The following is a 22,966-nucleotide window of genomic DNA, read 5'->3' on the forward strand; positions in this document are numbered from 1 at the left end:
AAGAGCAGTATGTGTACAAAATCACTGTGCCATCTTTACAGAGCCTTTGAATTGTCTTTTCAGTGTTTTGTGAAAAAGACATTTATTTCATCAAGAAAAATCAAAGCTATAATACATAATAAAAATTTTATTTTTTTATTAAGTCTAGGATTCTGAGACTGAAAAGTAACTATTTTCAACTGCATTCCTAAAATAATTTCCCCCTACTTTCTAAAATCTTGCCCCTTGGAATAAAATCAAGAATAAACTCCTTTTTCTGAGGACATTAAAAAAATATGCCATTTTAAGTGGTATGATGAAATTTCTAGTCACATTTCTTCCCCATTATAACTTCCCAGATGGGTATTTAAAAAAAAATCAGGAAGTTGTGTATTTGCTTTTGATACTTTATAAAAAAAAATATTAAAATCCAACATTTAATAGAGAAGTCTTAGATTTACCTCAAGATTACCTTGAGATTTTTTTGTCCTTTAATGGAATTAAGAGTAAGGCTTAATTAATTTATATCTACTTAGAGCTAAGTCTATCGACATTTACTTTTATTTTTCTGTGAAGTCTGAAAAAAAGTATCAATAGGTGTCAAATTGAGGTTTAATATACTTTGGAGAAAAAGTCAAAATTGGGGGTCTCCATTGTGCCCCTCTCCTCAGAAATCAGGATACCTAAGGAACAGAATAAGAAAGATTGTAGAAGTCATAGGGGTGAAGGATACCTGGAGAACACCACCAAAGCAACTAAGTTGAAGTCTTATGGGTTCAGACAGCCTGAAGCAACAAGCTCAGAGACTGTGTAGGCTCTTGATTCTGTAGGCCATGTTCTCCTGGTGTCCTTGCCCTTCTTGCTCCTACAATCTTTCCTTCCCTTCTGAGGAGATTTTTGAGCTCCACATAATGTTTGGCTGTTGTTGTCTTTATGTCCCCATAAGCTGCTGGAGGAAGCCTATCTGATGAGAACTGGGCTAGGCACCAAGCTACGAGTATAACAGAATATAATTAGGTATCATTTCATTGATTTTTTTTTTGTCAGTCATGTTAGGTGTAATTCTACACTATTTACAATAGATCTCTGAGCCATCCATCTTCAAGTTCCTAGCCATCCAGGCAGTGTAGGACATGGGTTCCATCTTGTGGCTTGGGCCTCAAGTTAGACCTGTCATTGTCTCCCACAAATTCTCATGCATTGTGCAGGTAGGACAAGTGAAAGTTTTATTGCTAGGTTGATGTTCCAGTTCAATCACTGGGAGCCTAGCCTGGTTTCAGAAAATAGACTGTTCATGCCTCATATCCTTTATTACTAGGAGTCCTGCTAAGGTCACCCTCATGGGACCTAAGAAGTTTCTACTATACTAGGTTTCCACATTGCCCCCTAAAGGCCCACCTATTCCAGTTGTCTCTCTCCATACTTTTCTCCTCTGTCCTTCCCTTCTCCGCTTAAGTCCTTCTGTTCCCATCCCCATACATGTTCACCCACATTTATTTTATTTCTCCTTCCCAAAGATATCCACATGTTCCTCTCCCCATTATTCTCCTTCCATCTAACTTCTCTGAGTCTGTGCTTTTTAGCATGGTTATCCTTTTCCTTATGTCTAACATCCACTTATAAGTGAGTTCATATCATGTTTGCCTTTCTTGGCCTGGGTTGCCTCACTCAGGATGAATTTTTTTTATAATTCTACCCATTTACTTGCAATTTTCATGATGTCAGTTTTTTCCCAACAGCTGAGTAATATTCCACTGTGTAAATTTACCACATTTTCCTTATCAATTATTTAGTTAAGGGACATCTAGGACTTTTTCTAGTTTTTGGCTATTATGAATTAAGCAGTGAACAAGTGTCCTTGTTGTAGCATGGGACATCCATTGGATATATGTCAAAGAGTGGTATATCTGGGTTTTGAGGTAGATCAATTCCCAATTTCTGACTAACTCTTGTCACAAAAGGAAGCTTACAAGAGCAGGAATGAGTTTCATCTATTAAGTTATTAGCCAAAGAGTTCCAATGGGAATCCCCAAAAAACAACCCAGGCTATATTGCTCTCTACAAACTGTCTGCAAGTTCTCATTGCTGTAGATAATACCTATATGCCTAATTTATCATGGGGAATTCAAGTTGGTTCACACATATAGTCATAATCTCTACTGACTAGTCTTCTTGGTTCTATAAGGTACTTTGAACATACAATGAAACATAGTTCTTTAAAAGTTAATTCTTTCTACTTGTGGTGAGTGTAAGGAATTACCTCACTTACATTTATCCTCTGTAATTTTTTACTAACTAATTCTCTTCTGTGTTGGATATACAAATTTACTTTCTTTTCAGATACTAACATTGTTCTTGATGTAGTTAATAATAAATTTTATTTTTATTGCTCCTTTGATATATTCATTGAAAAAAGACATCTTCATTAATGAAGTATTCTGAAAGCATAAGGTAGTGAGAAATAATTAACCTTAAATACATACCTATGGATAAAATTATATGAACTGAACAGGTTTGTAGGCAGAGACTGCTCGTATATTTCCTTGCCACCCAGACTCCAATAATCAAACAGAAACTATATCAATTACAACACTGCTTGCCAATATCTTAGGCATCTTTCTAGTTAGTTGTTATATCTTAAAATAACCCATATATATTATTCTGTATATCACCATGAGGCTGTGGCTTACAGGGTCTGGTTCCAGTGTCTGTCTCCTTTGGCAGGTAAATATCATCTCTCTGACTCCACCTTCTCCCTCTTTATATCTCTGTTCTGATTTCTCTCCTGGCTTTATCCTGCTAAGTCATTGGCCAAAACAATGTTCTTCATCAACCAATAAAAGCAACATGAATACAGAATGACATCCCACATCATATCCACTTTTCAGTCTAATTAAAAAGGAAGATTTTGACTTTAATATAATAAAATTGCATATAACAAACAGGTATCAAGCAAGAATTACAGTTATAATATTTCTTTGTAAGTCTAAAGTTTCATACTAATTTATATTTTATTATAACTAAGGAAAACTGTAACTAATTGTCTTCTACTTCATCAAAGACTCCAGAAGGATATAATATTACCTAAGTAAACAGGGAGTAAATTGTAAGCAACATGCAACATCTGAAATTCTAGAATTGACATACACATCTCACGGTTTGGACAGTTACTGAATTTTTTTTTTTTTTTGTAACATTGGGGCATCAGTCTTCAGCCTACAGGTCCATATTATCTGGCAGACTTTTCCATGAGGCAGGAAATCTAAAGGCTATTTTGTCTCTATTGGCAGTTTGTCTGTCACTTTTTTCTGTATCCTACACAATGTCTGGCAGACTTATTCATGAAGCAAGAACCCAAAAGGACTATCTCACCTTCTTTAGGCAATTTCAGCTGTCACTCTTTTTGGGGGGGGGGGTCATGCATGTCCAGTTTATACAGCATACCATCAAATAGTCCAGGAAAGAGCACTTTCTTGACCAAATGTCCGTAAAAAGCCTTTTCAATGCTCATCGTCCTCTTGAAGTAATTGGTGCTGCCATGAGTAGATGTGTCTCATTGTCATGAAAAGTCCTAAGTTTTCAAAATGTTTTAAATACCATATTCTGTAAGTCTTTGAAGGCTTGAAGAATACTTATCCATTAGAAATATATCTCTGTACATCTAGAAAACATAATTAACATGACTACAAGCTTGACTATTATGGATGACTATCTTTTAACCTATATTTCTTAATTATATATTACATTTTTAAATTTTACAAACACAATACTTTAATCAAGAGCAGAAATATTCATATAACAAAATAGTATTATAGATGTGCACTAAGTAGACCTAGCTAAAGAAATAAAAACTTAAGTATTTATTTGGGTAACAGTCTAATGAAAATGTGTTTATTTAAGCTTGAACCTTGTTTTTACAGAATCTGACCAGAAGTGCCTACATTTTTCAGTCTCTGAACCATTTTTCTTCAAATTAGGCCATTTTTCATTGTTGTTAAATTCTTTTACTTAAAAATCTAATATTAGTTATATTGAAATCCACTTCATTCTTGTTTGTTAAGCTATTGTATATTTCTTCTTTTTTAGTCTATCTTGACTGATTTTCAAGGTATTCTTTCTGTATGAATTAATACATTAATACTTAATTGTAACTTTGTTTAATCTATTTCTTATGTTAATTAATTATATTTATATATCCTTAGATAACACTGGAAGTTAATAGAACTTTATTGTGTAAAAAGGATAATTTTATTTAAGGCAGATCAAAACAGAAGAAAAGAAGAAATTAAGAAAGAAATGTAGAAAGAAGGAAAGAAAGAAAAAAACAGATACAAGAAGGAAGGAAGGGAAGGAGGAAGGAAGGAAGGAAGAAAGGAAAAGGAAGAAAGGGAAAGGAAGGAAGGAGCAAGAAGTATTGAAGGAGGAAGGAAAGAAGAAGGAAAGAAAGGAAGAAAGGAAGCAAGAAAGATGACTTCTAGCTAGTGTGCATTACAATTGCCATAAGGGATCAGATTTTGTTTTTGTTTCTGTGTTATTGTGTCTCAGCACAACACTAGAATCACTACCTGCATTATCACTTAAAGATTAGATAAGGTGTCATCATTGAAACAGCAGTTATATGGCAAAGTGGGAATGTACACCTGAGAGCCTTGTTCACTCTTCTGGGATACATGACCCCTGTACAAATTGTAACCCAAATCCAAACCATGAGGTTCACTTTTTTAAACTGCAATTCAGTTGTGAGAATTTGTCATTGTAGGAATGCAATAAGCTCCTGTCCTTGATGGAAGTCAGTTCCTACACTTGTCCTAATCTAACACTGATTTCAGTTTAACAGGGATATAAAATAAAAGCACAACCCTAATTGGCATGCCCCTGAAAGTCCTTCCTATTCAGAAGATGTTTCTAGAAATGGGATTTGTGAGACTTGGAAATTCTAATTTGCTTTGGAATTGAACATTTTCTTCACTCAAGAGTTCCATTTGTGGGTTAGAATAATGATGCTTTAAAACCTACTTCTTTTTATTTCTAACAATTAAATATTCAAACTTTGAAGTGTGTTTTTTAAGGGGATACATACAAGGACAAAATCCATCATATCCTCCTTTGTTTATTTTTCTTGTTTTCTTCCTTCGTTCTTTACTGACCCCTCCTATCTTCTTTTCTCTACTACTCTTTCCACCTTCCTCTTCTTCAGAAGTAGTCACCAATGGATATTTTTATTTACCTGCTGGCTTCTTTCAGATATTGTTTGACATGCTCACTACATCTGGCATTTGATTACAATGAAAGCTGAATCTCTGGTTTCACTGAATTCCAATTAGGTGCTTTGACAAGAACACTGCAGAATATTCAACACATTACATGCTCTCTCTTCGGGAAGCAGCATCTCTCTAGAGGCCCCCAGTGAAGAAACACTTCTGTTTCCAAAATGAGCAAAGCCAGCGGCAGACTCACTTATTCATTTTAAAGTTGCATTTTCTCCTCTGCAACTCTCCGAAGAATTGGTTGTAATGACATAATTCAATTCCACATCAGTTCTTCAGCTAGTAGATGTTCAAATTCTCTGAAGATCCCTTCTTGAATCAGTTACTTCAGCTGGAAGCACTAATTTTGCATGAAAATTTTCTGCTCATTTGACGTTTAACTAGGTAAACAGCAAATCCTCGACTGAGAGCAATAAATCTTAGAGAAAGCATGAATCAGGTGATATAGTGCTTTAAAAGATTCTGTTATCTCTTTCGGCTCCTTGTGTTGTGGGATGGGTTCCTTTAATATTTAAATGCTTCTCAGGTGTGACTGCACTGTCCTCTCAGTTGATGAAGACATGCTAAGTTTCAATTTTAAAGTGCATCTGGTTGACATTTGTAAGATACTGTGTCTCTAGCAATAACCTGGAATGTAAGTCAATTAATCATAGTCCTGTCAAGTACAATTCTTTGTAGCTTGTTTATAAAAACACATCATACAGGAATAAAGTAGAAAAGAGTGTGGAAGAATCAGCCTGGAGATCAAAGAGATTATTGCTTCTCTATTTTGGTTCTAATAAATACCTTAAGATTAGATTTAGAACAGATTTCAATTGCATTATAGAGAGATGAGAAATATTTTAAATGCATTAGAGAAGAGCTTGTTTAGAAGCAATATTTGGTATTGAATGCATCCCCAAATGCTTTTATGTGTAGAATAAATATTTCAGACTGAAATTCTTATTTAAACCTTATCTTTGCTTTGCAGCCATGCACGGAAAGAAAGAAGAAAAAGCCAAGACAGTGGAGCAAGGTAAAAAAAAAAGTGAAGCGGGTTGACATTATCTTCTTTAGAAAGAAAACAACATGAGGAGGAAAACACTGGATTCAGACAGGCAGAAGACAATAACCTTTAAATCTCTTGCTCCATAGCAATGTCCTTTCTTGTTTTTTTTTTTTGTTGTTGTTGTTGTTTTTTTTTTGACAGGGAGAATGTGAGGCAACTATCTGGCCTTGTCTTTTTTCTGTGTATTTAGCTTTGAGTATAAATCAGAACAGGAAACCTATACCAACTGCTTCATTGCACCACAGAGATGCTGAGGGGTATTGATAATGAGAAAATGAACTACGTAATGAGTAGACACTTTTCTATTTTGGTTTTGGTTTCAGTACCACCTCACAGGTGATGACCTGAAGAATAAACATAATTCAACCCAATTTATGAAAAATAATTTATATTGCTTTAAAAAGAATTTGTTAAAGTTAAGGCACGGGGCAAAGTTTATTACAGTTTATGTGATGACTTTGGTTGCTGATTGCCTGAAAATTTAATATTAAACATTCTAAAGTCAAAAATTTACATATAAATGTGTATATATGTATATATATTGTTTAATGTAGCTATACCACAATATCACTCCAGAATATGCTTTAAACGGCTCCTGAGCATGGTTTCTTATTGAGAGCGATATTGTGCTTATTCCTGCACCACAACTAAGTTAAAAATTTAAAGACTTTTTTAGTGAAAATAGCATGATAATTATATTGATAAAATTTTCCATTTATTTGGCTTCTGGGTACCACTGACCATTTAAGGAATCAATGCAATGTTTCAGCCAACTCTGTTTGAGGAAAAGTGTCTACACTAGTGTCTAAAATACAAAGCACAAACACAGGATCATGTTTTGGCTTGCTCACTTATGCAGCTTTCCATATTGAAATTTCTTAGTCAAAATGAAGACAATCATCCCCAGTCTGCTTTACTGACAAAAGACAGTTTAGCCCCCCCCCCAAAAAAATCTTATGAAAGGATACAACAAATTATAAATTAATAAATTGCATATATACTTTAGGTCATTTTTTTCACATGAAAACAGTTCTGACAAATTATCATAGCACACGATAGTCCACTGAACATAGTGGTTTTCTGTTCTCTAGTCATAACAATTACTTATCATAGCTTGTTTTGCTTCTTATTTTACCATTGTCTTTTTTTATGTTTTTGGTTTGGCTTTGTTTTTGTATTCAGAATTTACTTTTGGCCTCAAACATGCCAAGCAGACACTGTATAATTAAGCAGTATCCCAAGCCTAGTAGAATATTTTAAAACAGTACCATATGTCAAAAGTAGACTGGCTAGTAATGGAGAATAATGGTACCTAACATGATTGCTAGAAACACTGAATGCTTATTTAAGAAAGTGTCCCTTTTATTAACTCATTGATGTTTCCTGAATTTGGCAATGGTTCATTAGGATGTGAACTTAATCTTCCAGATTATTTTTATTATAATTTTTTGAAATTACATTTTATCATATTAAAATTTAGTATTGCATGCTAATATAAAGTTAAGAAATTATTTTTATTATAATTATAAAACATTTTAGTTTTAAATGTAGGAGAATGAGCTCTCATATTTTAAAATATAAACAAAAAATTAGTGTATTTAAACACATTGCCCTTTTGTGGTGGTATATTTATGCCAATAGCTGATGATAGATATTTTAAAAACATGAATAAATCAGAGAGTTTGCATGTGAAAAAATTCTAACTTTGATATATGTATTTCATGAGAGAATTCTAATATTTATTCTTAAGTGAATCTTTTAGAACTCTGTTTTCATTTTTTTTCTACATAGTTTTAGTTAGCTTCAGAAATACTCATTATCTAAATAATGCATTGGGGAAAAACAAATATTATCAAGATACTTTTTCATTCATTTAAGTTTTAACTTGTGGATTTGTTTAGGGAGAACATCATGATTTGCTTAATTCCTGTCAGATTTCAATGTGCTGTGCACTCTGAATCTAGTTGTGCATATTGAACTGATGGATATAGGTGCATTCCAGCTATGCATGAATACATTAACTCAAGCCCACTTTACATTATGGAAGACACTCTTTGGAATGGTGGATTAATTTCTGATTAACTTAGTTTATAAAAAGAGATATCATCACATAGAAAAAGGGAAGACTAGGGAAACTAAGATGTCCAGAACTCCAAAAATTGGTATTTTAGTTTTAGTGTATGATGGGTTATATTATTTTTATTTTTCTCATGCAGATCTTATATTGGCTAGATTGTAGGTTTGAAGATTAAGATTTTCTATATCCTTATACTTAAGAGGCTTTTAGTTAGGAAGACATCCACAAGGTTCTATGTAGGAGTATCAGAATGGCTCTCAATAGACGTTTCCACAATTTATATGGCTGTACTTATGGAAGGAATCAGTGTGCCAAAGTTGAAAGTGATAGCTATGTGCTGACATGCACAGATACACCATTACAGTTGATATACATGTCTCAAAATATCACATTGTGGTTCGATGATGTAATGCTCATCACTAAAAACTGCTCATTTTTGATAATTAATTTATTAAAATTAGATGGTTTTGTGTACTTCTTCAAAGTAGACCTGCAGTCTTAAATCATACTCCTCTGTGTTTCAATCTTTTTGGTTCTGAAGGAAACAACTGGTGTGGTTTTCTTAGAGCTAGCTAAGGGAGAGTAAACAGCTGCTCTAAAGAAGCACTACAAGCACAGGAAGAGAGCAGTTAAGACAATTCTTTTGGGTCTCAGTAGAAAGGTTGGAGTAAAGCAGGGGAAAAGTGGGGAAAAGAGACACAAATTAATCATTTGGGAATTGTTTTTATTTCTGTCATTCACTCTGATTCATGAAATTATTGAAGTCATGTTTAGGATTTGTTCTAAGAGCCTCTCACCATGGCTCATCAATTGATTGTATGCTCAATAAATATTTGTTGGTTGATTGCAAACATAGAGAAAATGTCAAGAAAGAAGTCTAAGCTGAGCCAGATTTCAACAACTTATGCTGAACACATTTTGTAGCTATAAGAATATTCTGTAATGTCAAGTTCTAAAAAAAAATTAGGCAAAAGATAAGAAGTTAGATTAAATCTTCACCTTATTAATTCAAAAGTAGAAACAATAGAGAAAATTTAATTATTATTCAACAACTATATCAGTTCTCATATATTTATAGTTGGTTCTTCTTCAGAAGTTGGGTATGATGAACAATCACATGGACAAAGATATGGAAATTACTTAGTTTATTAATTATAAGTATGTTAATGTGAACTTCTTAACAAGGCAAAAGGAAAGAGATAGTTAAATAATTGCTTATTTGTGCAAATTCGTGTACCAAACTCAGTAAAGTATACTTTATCCTTGCTTTTAAAATAAATTTATAAACTTAGGGAAGAATCAAAAGCTAATACTTTTTTCAAATGAAAAATTTCTGATACTCTAATACACAGTTGTTAAATGGAGTATTTCTAACATTAGATTATTATTATTTTACAGAAGGCCTTGCATAGAAAGCCTCTTATTTTATAAGATTGCAATAAAATTAAATTTTATACACTTAGATGTATATGTAAAGTTCAGTATCTTAAGGTAAATTTTAAAAGGCTATACCCGAGTTATTATATGTAGCATTTCATCCTCCTATTAAATAAAATGACCTTACAACCCAGTTAGTTTGACACATGACAATTTTTTAAGAACAATATTTGATTTCCAATTAACCAAAAACATGAATTTGAAGAAACTGGTCTTCATTTTATGAATCGTAAATTATGAAAGTAAACATCAAAACTATGTCAAGTTTGACTTTGTCTAATAAGGTATTCAATTTTGCTTCAAATTTATAAAGGTTTCAGTACACATAAGCAATCTATCTGTATGCACACGAAGGGTTTCTGTCTTTCTTTGGGTTAGATATGATTCTATAAACCATGTTACCCATATGATTGTAAGAGCCTTTAAATTTGTCAGGATAAATGGTGGAAAACAAGTACATTGTGTGTGAGCCATTATGTTCCTTTATCTCAGTAGACAGTCTTTGTGTATGCATTGGTTATTTTTTAATCTGTGATGTGTAATTATTGTACACTCATTTTGAGTTTAAAGTGATTGTTAAAAATATCTTAGAGCAGTGATTTCCCTGAGACAGTCCTACTTATTTGAATGATTGGGTTTATATTTTTTTGTATACCAAAATTCTTTTTAAAAAGGAAGGAATTTAAACTTTATAAAGTCAATGGAGTAAAACTAAAAAGCTTAGTTGACCCAATTGTATTTAATGATTTGTGTGATGTGTGTTTATAAAAACCAATCTGCATATGTTGATTAAGTCTTGTTGTTGACCCTCAATAAATTTTAAATGATAAAAAATGATTGATTCCTGTGAATTTTAAACCTGGAAAACAGTTTAACTTCATTGTTTAATATTTATTGAGCGCCCACAACAGGCCAGGCGCTGGGAAGGGTTGTGCTTGACTCAAAGGAGAAGCTGATCTACAAACAATACCAAACAATACCTGCATGTGAACCCTCCATGCTTTTTTAAAAACTTATTTTGCATATTTTAAAGAATCTTTAGCGGTTCATCATTTTACACAGTCATATAGACATTTCACTTCACCTTACCCTTATTTAGTACTTTTATATTAAGTCCTTCTCGTTTGACTCGTACGACCTATAGGAAATTCCTTTTCAGTTCTTGCTCTCTTGGTTTTTCCACTGTCTGTTCCATTTTCCCTTCAGTAGACAAAAAGCTCTAAATTCTACATGTCACAGCAGAACACATTACTCAAGGAAGTTTGTGTTTTTATACGTGTTTCTTCCTCAGAACCACCATCTGTCATGCATCATTTGATGCACATGATTCAATTTTTATTGGTAGTATTAACATTCAACATTGAAGACTTTTTTTTTTGCCTAGGAAATGAACCACCTGAGTCAATGATGATGTTTGAATGTGATGATGAGGATATGCATTAATGTCATTCTTTTCTTTCAAAACAGAAAGATACAAATATACATGTCAGATTTTCTGAAGTTCATTCTCCAATCCTTGCCTCTGTAAAGTACCACTCTTACCATCCAGGAGCCTCAGTAACAAGGAAGTCAGGAGGGGTGTTAGGTAGAAAGACTAAACTGGATACGTTGAATCTCAGGGCAGGAAACAAAACTCAAAAAAAAGCATCACTCCTACGTTGCCTTCATTCAGTACCTTCTATGATCCATTAGTATACTTTCTTCACAAACAATTCAGTGTTTTAGGTTCTAAAAGTAACAAGCCCTTTGTATCATCTGTGTGTCTCTATTTCACTTATAATCCTTAAACTTTGTCTTAATCTGAAAATAAAAGAATACAAATATGAATCATTTTTGCATAGTTGATTATAATTATAAATATGAGGAAATTTTTCATGTGACCTGTTAATATAATGACAAAGTATTTTATATTTCCTTTGGGAGTAGATTATATAATTTGAGGATACTTTCAACAAAAACAAAAATGTCTACAGTTTTGACCATTTTCTACATTTTGACATCAGGTCGATGTTTTATTCCCCATTTCCATCATAAGGAAATTGTCCTTACATATACTGTTCCTCCTCACAGCATTCTGATCACCATCAGTAGTATTCGGAAGTGAGAAACATTAAGTATTTAACTCAACTTTGCATATTATTTGACTTTGTAAAGTGGATTGTATAAAAGGCTGAAGAAATGCATTATAGTTTGTACTACTCGACACAAGTGCATACCGCCTCTAGATTTCAAAAGCAGTAGCCAATTGCTTCTTAGATTTTTCTATAAAAACTATATCATCCATGCCATTAAACTGAGCCCGTATCTTGGCTGTATTTATTTTTCCCTTGAAACAGAATGTATGTCAAAATGGTTACATTCATAAAGTTAATTGCTTAGAGAAAAGATTATCTTTGATTTTTGTCTCATTGACTTATTTTTTAAGACATATTGGTTTTCCTACTAAAGATCTACTTATAATAAAATAAAATGATTTGCATTTATTATTTGTTTGCATTTAGTTTGTATGAGGTACATTAGTATAAATTAGTAAACTGTCAACATAATAATTTAGAGGCAAATTTCAGAAAAAAAACTGAAATTTTCAACTCTACTATTTTATCACAGTAAATGAAATCACACATTTTGTTATTTCAAGAACTAGTTTGATTTTTAACATCATAGATAAGTTGAACTTGTGTAATCTTGTCTTACTTTTTGATAAAATGTTAGTATAAGGTTGTTGAAAAATTCTTGAAATGTCAAATTTCAATTCATAATTTCCTCCAATAGTTTGTATTTATAAAACATTGCTTAAAAAAGTTTTTCATCATTATAGCTAGAAACATTTGAGTTCCATTCACTTGAATTTTATATATTACAATATAAAGAATAGTCATATATCTATCAAATGGCACTATATTATCATTTAAAACTCTGAAAATAAAATTTATCATGAAAAATTCTTGAGTTAGTACATTTAATTTGTGTCTTCAAAAAAGAAAAATTTTATGTAATTTAGTGATAGTTATGAAATATTAAGTCAACATAAAGGTGTCTCAAAATAAAATATATTTTAGCTTATTCTCATTATATATTACTATGACATTGGCTAGTCTTGTCCTGACTATGTTTATATATCAATTACTTTATTAGGCAATCCTTGAATAGTCTTCCATTGTATGAATAAGAACATAAGAAACATAAGAATATATGTTCCTCAATGAAAGACAACCTATGTCTAAATCATTCCTGTTTTTCATAAATGCTTAAGAACATATTGAATTTTGGTTGTGAGAACAGACTATGCAAAATAAAAGCAGGAAAATCAGATTCAAATTTCAAAATGAAAAACATTGTAGGACCAGCAAGATGGGTAGGAGGATAAAGATGCTTGATATTAAAGCCTGGAGATCTGAGTTTTACCCCTCAACTTGTATAAAGATGGAAAGAGACATCAACAAAAGTTGTCCTCTTGCCTATGTACATGCGCGCACACACACAGACATAAAAACAGACAAACACACAAACATATGTGCACACATATACGTACAAACAAAAATTCTTTCAATAATATGGAAATGAAAACCTTCTAGAAATAATCTGAATAAAATGCTAATATTTAAAATATTTTCATACATTTAGTTTACAATTAAATTTCAAAAGATATCAACAAAACATGATGTTGAATAGTAAATAAATGAGATGTAGTTCTATAAAAATGAATTTAGCCATGGGGTTCTTTAAGAATTACATAAGTCTTCTTGGAGATTAATATCCTGTATATACATATATATGTAAATAATCAATTATATGTTAAAAATTAAATTATGAAAATATCATAATATATTGTCTCTAGAGGCAGAAGACTGTAAGTGACCTAACGATGAGTGACTGAAACTGTTTTTACAAGAAGGCAATATTGACTCTTATTAGTTCTTCAGTACATACCTCATTCTTTTATTAAAACTTTATTGAATTAATATAATGAACAAAAGAAAGTTGGAATATGATAGTATTCATAATATGCTTCATGAACAAAAAGAAAGTTGGGATATGATAGTATTCATTATGAATTATTGCCTGAAAAACTCCATCAAGAAACTCCCATAGCTGATAAACACACTAAGCAAAGTTAGCTGGATTCAAATTAACACACAAAAATCCTTAACCCTCCTATATACAAATGAAAAATGATCTGAGAAGAAAACCATGGAAACAACACTTTTCACAATAACCTTAAATAATAAATATTTTGGGGTATCTCCAAACAATTAGAAGACTTGTATGATAATTACTTCAAGTCTTTTTAGAAATTGAAGAAAATGTCAACAGATGAAAAGATATCACATGCTCAAGCAACAGGAGGGTCAATATAATATAAATGACTTTCTACCAAAACAAACTAAAGATTCCAAGAACCCACATCAAAATTCCAGCACAATTCTTTACAAATTTCAAGAGGAGAATGTTCATCTTCATGTGAAAACAAAAAAAAATCCCTAGGATAACTAAAACAACCCCAAGTAATAAAAGAACTGTGGGAGGCATCAGTAACCCTGATTTCAAGGAATAGTAACAAAAACTGTTTGGGCACAAGAAACAGACAAGTTGATCACTGGAATATAATTGAAGACTCAGGCACAAACACCCATGGCCTCCTGCGTTTTCATAAAAAGGCCAGAAATACACGCTGGAAAGAAGAGAAATTTTAACAAATGGTGCTAGTCAAATGGACAACTGCCTGTAGCAGAATACAATAGATTCATATTTGCCACTCTCCCAAAAATTAACTCCAAATGGATACAAGACCTGAACATAAAACCAGATACACTGAACCTAGAAAAAGAGAAAGTAGTGAATAGATTTGAAGTCACTGGCATAGAAAAACACTTTATGAACAGAACACATTATAATAGGAACTAATATCAACAATTAACAAATGGAACCTCATGAAACTGAGGAGCTTCTTCATGGAAAGGACACCATCATTAAGACAAAGGAGCATCCTACAGAAAGAGAAAAAAAAATTACCAACTGCACATTTTCTAGAGGACTAATATTCAAATAATATAAAGAACAGAAGAAGCTTCATTTAAAGAAAACAAATGATCCATTTAAAAATGTGATATAGATATAAAAAGAATTCTCAAGAGAGGAAACGCAAATGAACAAGAAACACTTTTTAAAAAATTAATCAATATCCTTAGCCTTAGGGAAATGCAATTTGAAACTACTTTGAGACTTCATCTTACACCAGCCAGAATGGCTAGAATTAATAAAACAAGTGACAGCTCATTATTGCCAGAATGTGAAGTACAAGAAACACTCATTCATTGCTGGTAGGAGTTCAAAATTGTACAGTCACGATGGAAATTAATATGATGGTTCCTCAGGAAGATGGGAATTGATGTATCTCAAGATCCAGCTGTATCATCCTTGATATACACAAAAAGGATGCTTCATCCTTTCACAGAAACACTTACTCAATTAATTGGGGCTCTATTCATAGTAGCCAGAATTTGGAAACAATCTAGATGTCCCTCAACAGAAGAACGAATAAAGAAAATGTGGTATGTTTACACAGTGGAATATTATCATGAAATTTGAAGACAAATGGGTGGAGCTAGAAAAAAATCACCCTGAATGAGGTATCCCAGATAAAAATGTGTTATGTATTAACTTACATGAGGATATTAGATGGAAAGTCAATGATAACCAAGCTATAATTCATAGAAAAACAGAGGGTAGGTGTAGAGTAAGGGAGTAGAGGAAAGAGATAGATCTCTTCATGGAAGAGAAATAGAATAGATAGTTATGGATGAATGGGGGCCTGGAATGGGAGGATCAAGTGGGGAGGGTGGGGCGAGTCATTGAGGAAAGGAATACAGGAGTCAGCTAAAATTAAGGGCAATTTGATGGTTCATATGGAGGTCTAATACAGTAGAAACCTCCTAAAATATATACATATATGAAGGCAATATAAATGAAATTGCCAGGTAATGGTGGGGAATGATTCTCAACTGGCCATTTCTTGTCACTAAATGAAGCTTCCCATATTGTGATTGGGTTGCCAAAGAGGTCCCATAGGAATCCCTGCATAACCCAATCTGTTGTCAAGTTTATGGGTTGCTTTCTACAAACTTATAGCAACGACCCCTTATTTATTTATTTATTTATTTATTTATTTATTTATTTATTCATTCATTCATTCATTCATTCATTCAATTTTTTTTTTTTTGAGACAGAGTTTCTCTGTGAAGTTCTGGTTGTCCTGGAACTCACTCTGTAGACCAAGTTAGGCTAACCTTCTACTCAGAGATCTACCAGCCTCTGCCTCCTGAGCACTGGGATTAAAAAGTATGTGCTACCACCACCTGGGAAGGGCCTAAGTTTGAAGACAACATCCACTCAGCTCTTTAAACATGGATGTGTAGAGCTGATGCCCACCTAGAGGCTTCACTACCATTTTCCCATGTCTTTTGTACTGGAAAATACTCTACACACTCTCAAAAGGGAAACATAAACACCAAGCCAGCCACAGATCCTTCATCTACAATGGTATACTGTCTATATGATAGGCTGGGGCAATGGTGGCACAAAGCTTTCAGATTAACCCACCAATAACTGTTTTGACTCTTGGCCCACACTGTGAGATGAAACCCATATCCGACACTGCTTAGGTGACCAAGAACTTAAAACTAGACAGGACAGCAGCCTAGGATAAAACCGAGTACTAGTGTTTTACTAAAAGAACATAGTAGTAAAGTAATTCCTAATGACATTCTGTTATATTCATAGATCAGTGCCTTGATCAGCCATGTTCAGAGAAGCTTCCTCCTGCAGGAGATTGGAACACATACAGAGACCCACAGCCAGATACTATGCAGGAAGCAAGAGTCCTGGGAATACTTAGCCTTAAACAGGATGTTTCTATCAAATCCCCAACCAAAGAGCTGAGGGAAACCTGCTGAAGAGAAGGCAGGAAGAATGTAAGGGCCAGAAGGATGGAGGACAGCAGGAAAACAACACCTTCTAAATTAACACACACAAAGTTTGTTTGAACTCTAGAGACTGACACCGCATGCAATGGGCCTGAAAGACTATACGACAGGTCCTGTGTGCACAGATTATGAATTTCAGTTTAGTGTTTTTCTAGGATTCTTTAATGTGCGAATGAGTGTGTCTCTGATTCTTATATGCTCTTTTCGATTTTTTTCATCTATTAGTCTGTCCTGTCCAACTTCAATGTGATTACTTTTGTTTTATCTTAATATATTTTATTTAGTTTCATTTCATTATTATCTCTTGGAAGTCTGTTCTTTTCTAATGACAGAAAACAAAGTTGATCCAGGTGGAAAGGGAAACGGGGAGAAACTGGGAAGATTAGAGAGTGGGGAAATTGAAATCAAGTTATATTACATGAGAAAAGAATCTATTTCCAATAAAGGGGAAAAAAGAAAAAAGGGAAAAGAAGGACATTGGCCATTATGACTAAGTGTATAGTTGTCTTTATTCTTATTTTGAAAGCAGATGAGAAATAAAAATAAGCAATGGATATATTTGATAGGAAACAGTATGTAACATTAAAAAGTTACACGTGGCAAAGCATTGTGAAATTGTGTATGTTGATTGACATAGATGATTGATTTTTAAAAAATATTTCTTATCCTTGTAGTTGTCTTATTCAACTTCAATTTGATAGCTTTTGTTTTATTATTTTATATTTTATATTGTTACATTTTTGAATAAATGAATGAATGAATGAATGAATGAATGAATGAAAACGTAGACACTAAGACAAAGGATAGCAACTGAACTGTCTCTTGTACTTGCTGATATATAGAAAATCAGTTATTTCCATCAAATGACCCTGGGTATATCAACCACTCCAAGATGGGCCTTATCTTCAGAAGTAATTGACCATTTTACAAAGAACTCCACAGTTTCTGTCGGTGCTTTTAGTTTTTTATAGCTTTTTGTTTTTCATTAGTTTGCTTGTGTCTACCAGAATATGACTACACCTGAAAAGTACCTTCAGCAAGGTGTTAGGATACAACACTACCATACAAATATCAGTAATCTTCTTATATACTAAAGACATACTCAATGAGAAATCAGGAATAAAATCCTATTCATAAAAGTCAATAGTCTTCTTATATAATAAGACATACTGAAAAGAAATTAGGAATACAATCCTATTCATAAAAATTATAGTCTTCTTATGTACTAAAGATACTGAATGAGAAATCAGTAATACAATCCCATTCATAAAAATCAGTAGTCTTCTTATATACTAAAGACATACGGAATGAGAAATCAGGAATACAATCTCATTCATAAAAATCTCTAAAAAAACAAAAGAACGTTCAAAATAAATATAGGCAAAGAAATAAAAGACCTGTAATGATTAAAAACTTAAAACACTGAAGGAAGAAGATAAAGTAGAAATAGAAAGATAAACAGAACTTCTCTGCTTGTGGATTGATAGGACTAACACTGTGAAAATGGCTAAACTACTAAAACCAATACACAGATTAAATACAATTCTTATGAACTCAGTTCATCAAAGAAATTGAAAAATCAATCTCAAAATTCATGTGGAAACACAATAATCTTCAGATAGTCAAAACAATCCTGAATAATAATATCTCCGCTTGAGGTATTACCTTCTCTTGTTTCTAGTTACTCCAAGGTTACAATGATAAAGCAGCAATATACTTGAATAAAAAATAGGCATGTGATCACTACAGTAAAATTAAGGACTCAGCTATAAGTTCACATTCCTAATGCCGCCTGATTATTGACAAAGAGGCAAAACAAATGCACATTGAAAGAAAGACAGCATCTTTAACAAATCATGATAGGAAAACAAGATAGCTATAATTGAGTAAATGAAACTTAAGTCTTTTTATCTCACCCTAAACACAAAACTCAATCCCAGAAAGTTTAAGGAGTCAACATAAGACCTGATACCCAAATCTTTTAGAAGAGAATGCCGGTAGCACGTTTCAAATGGTATGTAGAGGTACTGGCTTTCTGAAGAGGACTTCTGTAGCAAAGGGAATAAGACCAATAATTGACAACCAGAATCTCAAGAAACTACAAGAGCCTCTGAACAGCAAAATATCACTATCAATTATTTGAAGAATTAGCCTACATAATAAGAAACAAGTCTTTGTCAGTAATACAGATGACTATGGGTGAATGTCTAGAATACACAATGAACTAAAAAACTGATCACTGAAACACCAAACCGTGTAATTAATGATTGGCTATGGAACAGAACTGGGTTGTTTTAATTAGGTGTAATCTTGGATAAGCTTCTGTACACATGATCTCTTAGCTTCAGCTATCATATTAATATCACTCAATTCACTGTATACATATGAAGTGAAAAAGATGTTATGTCAATGTATGTAACCATGGAAAATACAGCTTTAGTTTAAGATTCAGGAAATGCCAAAAACACTGTGGCTTATATTATTTATCAGCAAGGAGACTTAATTTTGGAAGTTGAGTATGATTATAGAAAGAAAATTAATAAAGTTTTCTTTTAAAAATTATGTTTTGTGATGGAATTAATTCTCTAAGTATTGGAACAGAAGTTAAAATAATGCAATATAAAACCTTACACAATAAAAGTCCTGATTTTATTTGTATATAATTACACATTACTTATATTTCTGCAAGAGCTAAACAGAAGAAAACTAAAATGCACCCACATGAATTCCTAGAATTTCAGAAGGCATTTTAGTTAAGGTGTGTTGACCACTAGATTGAGTATGTGTGAAGACCATACATACTCTGCAGCCAAGCAGAAAAGCGCAAAGCCAGGTAATTAGCTACAGTTTAGAATTTAGTCAAATAATGTGGGTAAATGACTTCAGGAGGGGTCTCTGATCTAAGACAATTTTAAGAATTCTATGTCATTGAAGAAAGAGCTTTTCAAATGAACTGGAACCCTGAGGAGACCTGAAGACCTTTTTCTCATCTATGGTGGTAATATACACCTCAGATAAACCCAAACCAACCATTATTTTGATTTTTTGGACTACAGTTTATGTTGCATTTCTAAAGTACAAGTACACCCCAGCATTTCTGGGACATAGACAGGGCTTGAAGATAGTTTTTCAAGTTTATTTGCTACATGATTGGACTGATCGCTATAGTTACACAGTTGGCTATTTGAGAATTCATGAAGTCTCTCCCGTCCAATTATGTCACTTAACTTTCAGACATCAATATTATTTCCCCTGTTCACAGTGTCCTGACAGACATATCACCACAACCTTCAAGGACTGACAACACTTTGTCAAAAATCCCTTTTATTAGGAGTTTTAATTGACTTGTCATTCTGAGATAGATTGCATAATTTTATTTTTAAACATAAAACACAAATATTTATAATAAATACAAATGGGGATCTAAGACTAACAATGAAGAAAAACACCAAGATGGGGATGTGGTTAAATAAAAAATGCTGGCTGAATGGTTCTCAAGCAAACATTTAAAAACTATTTAGAGGCTAGAGAATGAGTGTATAATGCTTTTTCTGAAGATGATCATTTAGGGCAATGAATAATGAGAAGTGAATTAATGAAATTATTCACTTTTGCTGTTTCCTTTAAAACCACTTGGACACTTATTGTCTGGAATTGAAAAAAATTGTAATTTTGCCAGGGAGAACGTTAATGTCCCTTTTCTCTCTCCTGATATTCCTTATGGTTTTCAGTCTTTTGTTTCTTCCATAAGCCTTTTATTAATTTCTTATAAGAGTAAATATTATGTATATGCTTTCATTCCATTTTCTGCAGAATAGAGTTAGAAGACAAAGAAAAAGTAATTTCAATTTACTTCTTTTAGTCATGTTAAGATTTGATAAATCATCCCTAGATTCATTGCTATGGAATATTTTAGGTCAAACTGAATAATCTTTAATCTTGTACATTTTAAAATCTTGATCTCTATAGTTACTTTAATCACAATCTCAATATTTTATTTTTAAATACAAAGCAATCACACATAAAATTTCAAATTACTCTTCATATTAACAGTATATGGATGTTTATGAGAATATGGACTATTAATATGTCTGAAATATGTAGCTAAAACATTAAAACTTAAGACGCTACTTTTGATAAAAAAAATCCACATGCATCATTAGGAAACTATTTTAACTTTTGTTTCATTGCATTTTTTTCCCTTTGGTTTTTCAAGACAGGGTTTTTCTGTAGCTTTGGAGCCTGTCCTAGAACTAGCTCTTGTAGGCCAGGCTTGAATTCACAGAGATCTGCCTGCCTCAGCCTTCCAAGTGCTGGTATTAAAGGCATGCGCAACCACTGCCCAACCTATTGTCCTTTTGTGTAGTCAGCTTGTCCTCTAAGTAAAGCAAACCTTTGAAGAATGAATAGAAATTTGGGGTTGTTGATATTTAAAGAAATAATATGAGAGTGGTAATATTAGCAATTTTCTTTTATCAATGGACTTGCTTAACTATAATAATTCTTGTATATAATTTGCATTTAATGGTTACTTCAATTGCCATCTGAATTATCTGTTTTATGGCAACTTGCTAACATGGGAAACATAATTCATTCCAATGGTTAGGTGTCTCTAAAGTGCTTTCCTTCCTGTGTTGTGCATCTAAGTTACCGGAATACTATTCTACTGTTGACCTAGGAACTATTCTCAACTTTAAAAATTACAACATGCATTTACCTCCATTATACAGTTAAAATGGTGCTTCCTGCCCAATAAATTCCTTCTCAGCTAAAAATAAACTTGTGAGGATTCTTCCCCCTTTCTCAAAATTTTAAGGTAGGATTAATAAATCTTTACGATGTCTAAAAAGAGTCATGGTGCAGTATTTTTCTCAAATAACTACATGTTCATTCACTAGCTGTGTGTGGAGAGCACAATTTAATTCTTTTAATAGATGATTTAAGTTTCCTTGTGATTTAATTAGAATTCAGAAAGAATAAACTAAATGATTTTCACTGAGGTAACTAACATAATTACAATTAAGTATCAGGTTGAGTTGAAGTTTTGTGGAATTTCTGGTTACTGTATATGCCAGGGATCTCTCCTTTGACTGGTAATGGACATTAGCTGGTGGCATTAAGGACAGTATCTGGCCATCTTTACCTACACTGTCTAGAATGTTGTGAGAACTTGAATTTATTCAGTTGGAATTATCAGAGCTAGTGTCACTAGATTTTGAATGTGGAAACTTCATGGCCTTCCAAGTGTTGACCTTCAAGTTACAGAATATCACTTTTACTGTACTATATTGGGTACAAGTAATTTATGCCGTCATATGTGTAACTGATAGATCTGTACAGCCTAGGATTCTCTATTCTTCTAAAATGTTTTTATCTTTCCATCTTGTCTCATCTTTGTTAGTCTAATTTCCGTTTGTCTTTCAAAATCTGCCTATAGCTTTTAGTGTCTTTGATATTGAGGTTAAGCCAGAGAAATGCTAGTTTACGTGGTGGCTGTCCTGACTCACAGGCTTGGAAAAGTTATTTAAACTATGAGTTTTATATAATCCACAATATAGATCAGAAGACAAATGGATCTTGAAGTTCAATGAAGCCCCTATAAGCAGAACATAGAAAGAAACTTGTGACAAAAAATAATCTGTTATTTTAACATTTCTTTCTCATGATCTCTTCTAGAAATGAAAAAAGAAAAATCTGGGAAGAGTTCTTCAGATTTGAAAGACAAAGGTAATAATAGCATAGTTGTAAGTTAAATTATCTGAACAAGAACCTTGTAAATTTGGGGTATTATCTTCACAGTAGTGCAAATCAAAATTACACAGGCTGTTTTAGCATCATATTTTTAAACATACTATCACTTATAAGGAAGTGGAAGAGGGGGAGGCAAAAATAAAAGACAGAGTTTTCTTAACAATGAAAATATAAAAAAGAAAATAAAATATTAGGAAGCACTTGCCTCTATAGCCTCTGACTTGTCCCGTTCTACTAAAATATACATACATTTTCCCTCTCCCCTTCTCTTCCCTTCCTCTCTCCACACATATATACATGTGCTTACATGTTTCATTGCACATATTTTACAATTCATAGTACTTCTAACATAGTTTGAGGCACTTTTGTTCTACTTGGCACCTGTGCAATGAGAATGTTTTGTTCGTGAATTATTGTTTACTAT

At 32.7% G+C, this 22,966-nt stretch overlaps 1 protein-coding gene across 11 annotated transcripts in view; it reads left to right on the forward strand.

Annotated features, from left to right (window-relative positions):
- Nucleotides 1–22,966, forward strand: part of Trdn (triadin) — a 377,801-nt gene that overhangs the window by 265,566 nt on the left and 89,269 nt on the right. For all 11 annotated transcript variants that reach the window (XM_057761731.1, XM_057761734.1, XM_057761735.1 and 8 more), the window contains exons 20-21: nucleotides 6,217–6,261; nucleotides 22,468–22,518. In XM_057761731.1, the coding sequence (XP_057617714.1) occupies nucleotides 6,217–6,261; nucleotides 22,468–22,518 (96 nt within the window). The remainder of the gene's footprint in view (nucleotides 1–6,216; nucleotides 6,262–22,467; nucleotides 22,519–22,966) is intronic.

Source organism: Chionomys nivalis, chromosome 2, assembly GCF_950005125.1.
Source record: "Chionomys nivalis chromosome 2, mChiNiv1.1, whole genome shotgun sequence".
NCBI classification, from domain to species: Eukaryota; Metazoa; Chordata; class Mammalia; order Rodentia; family Cricetidae; genus Chionomys; species Chionomys nivalis.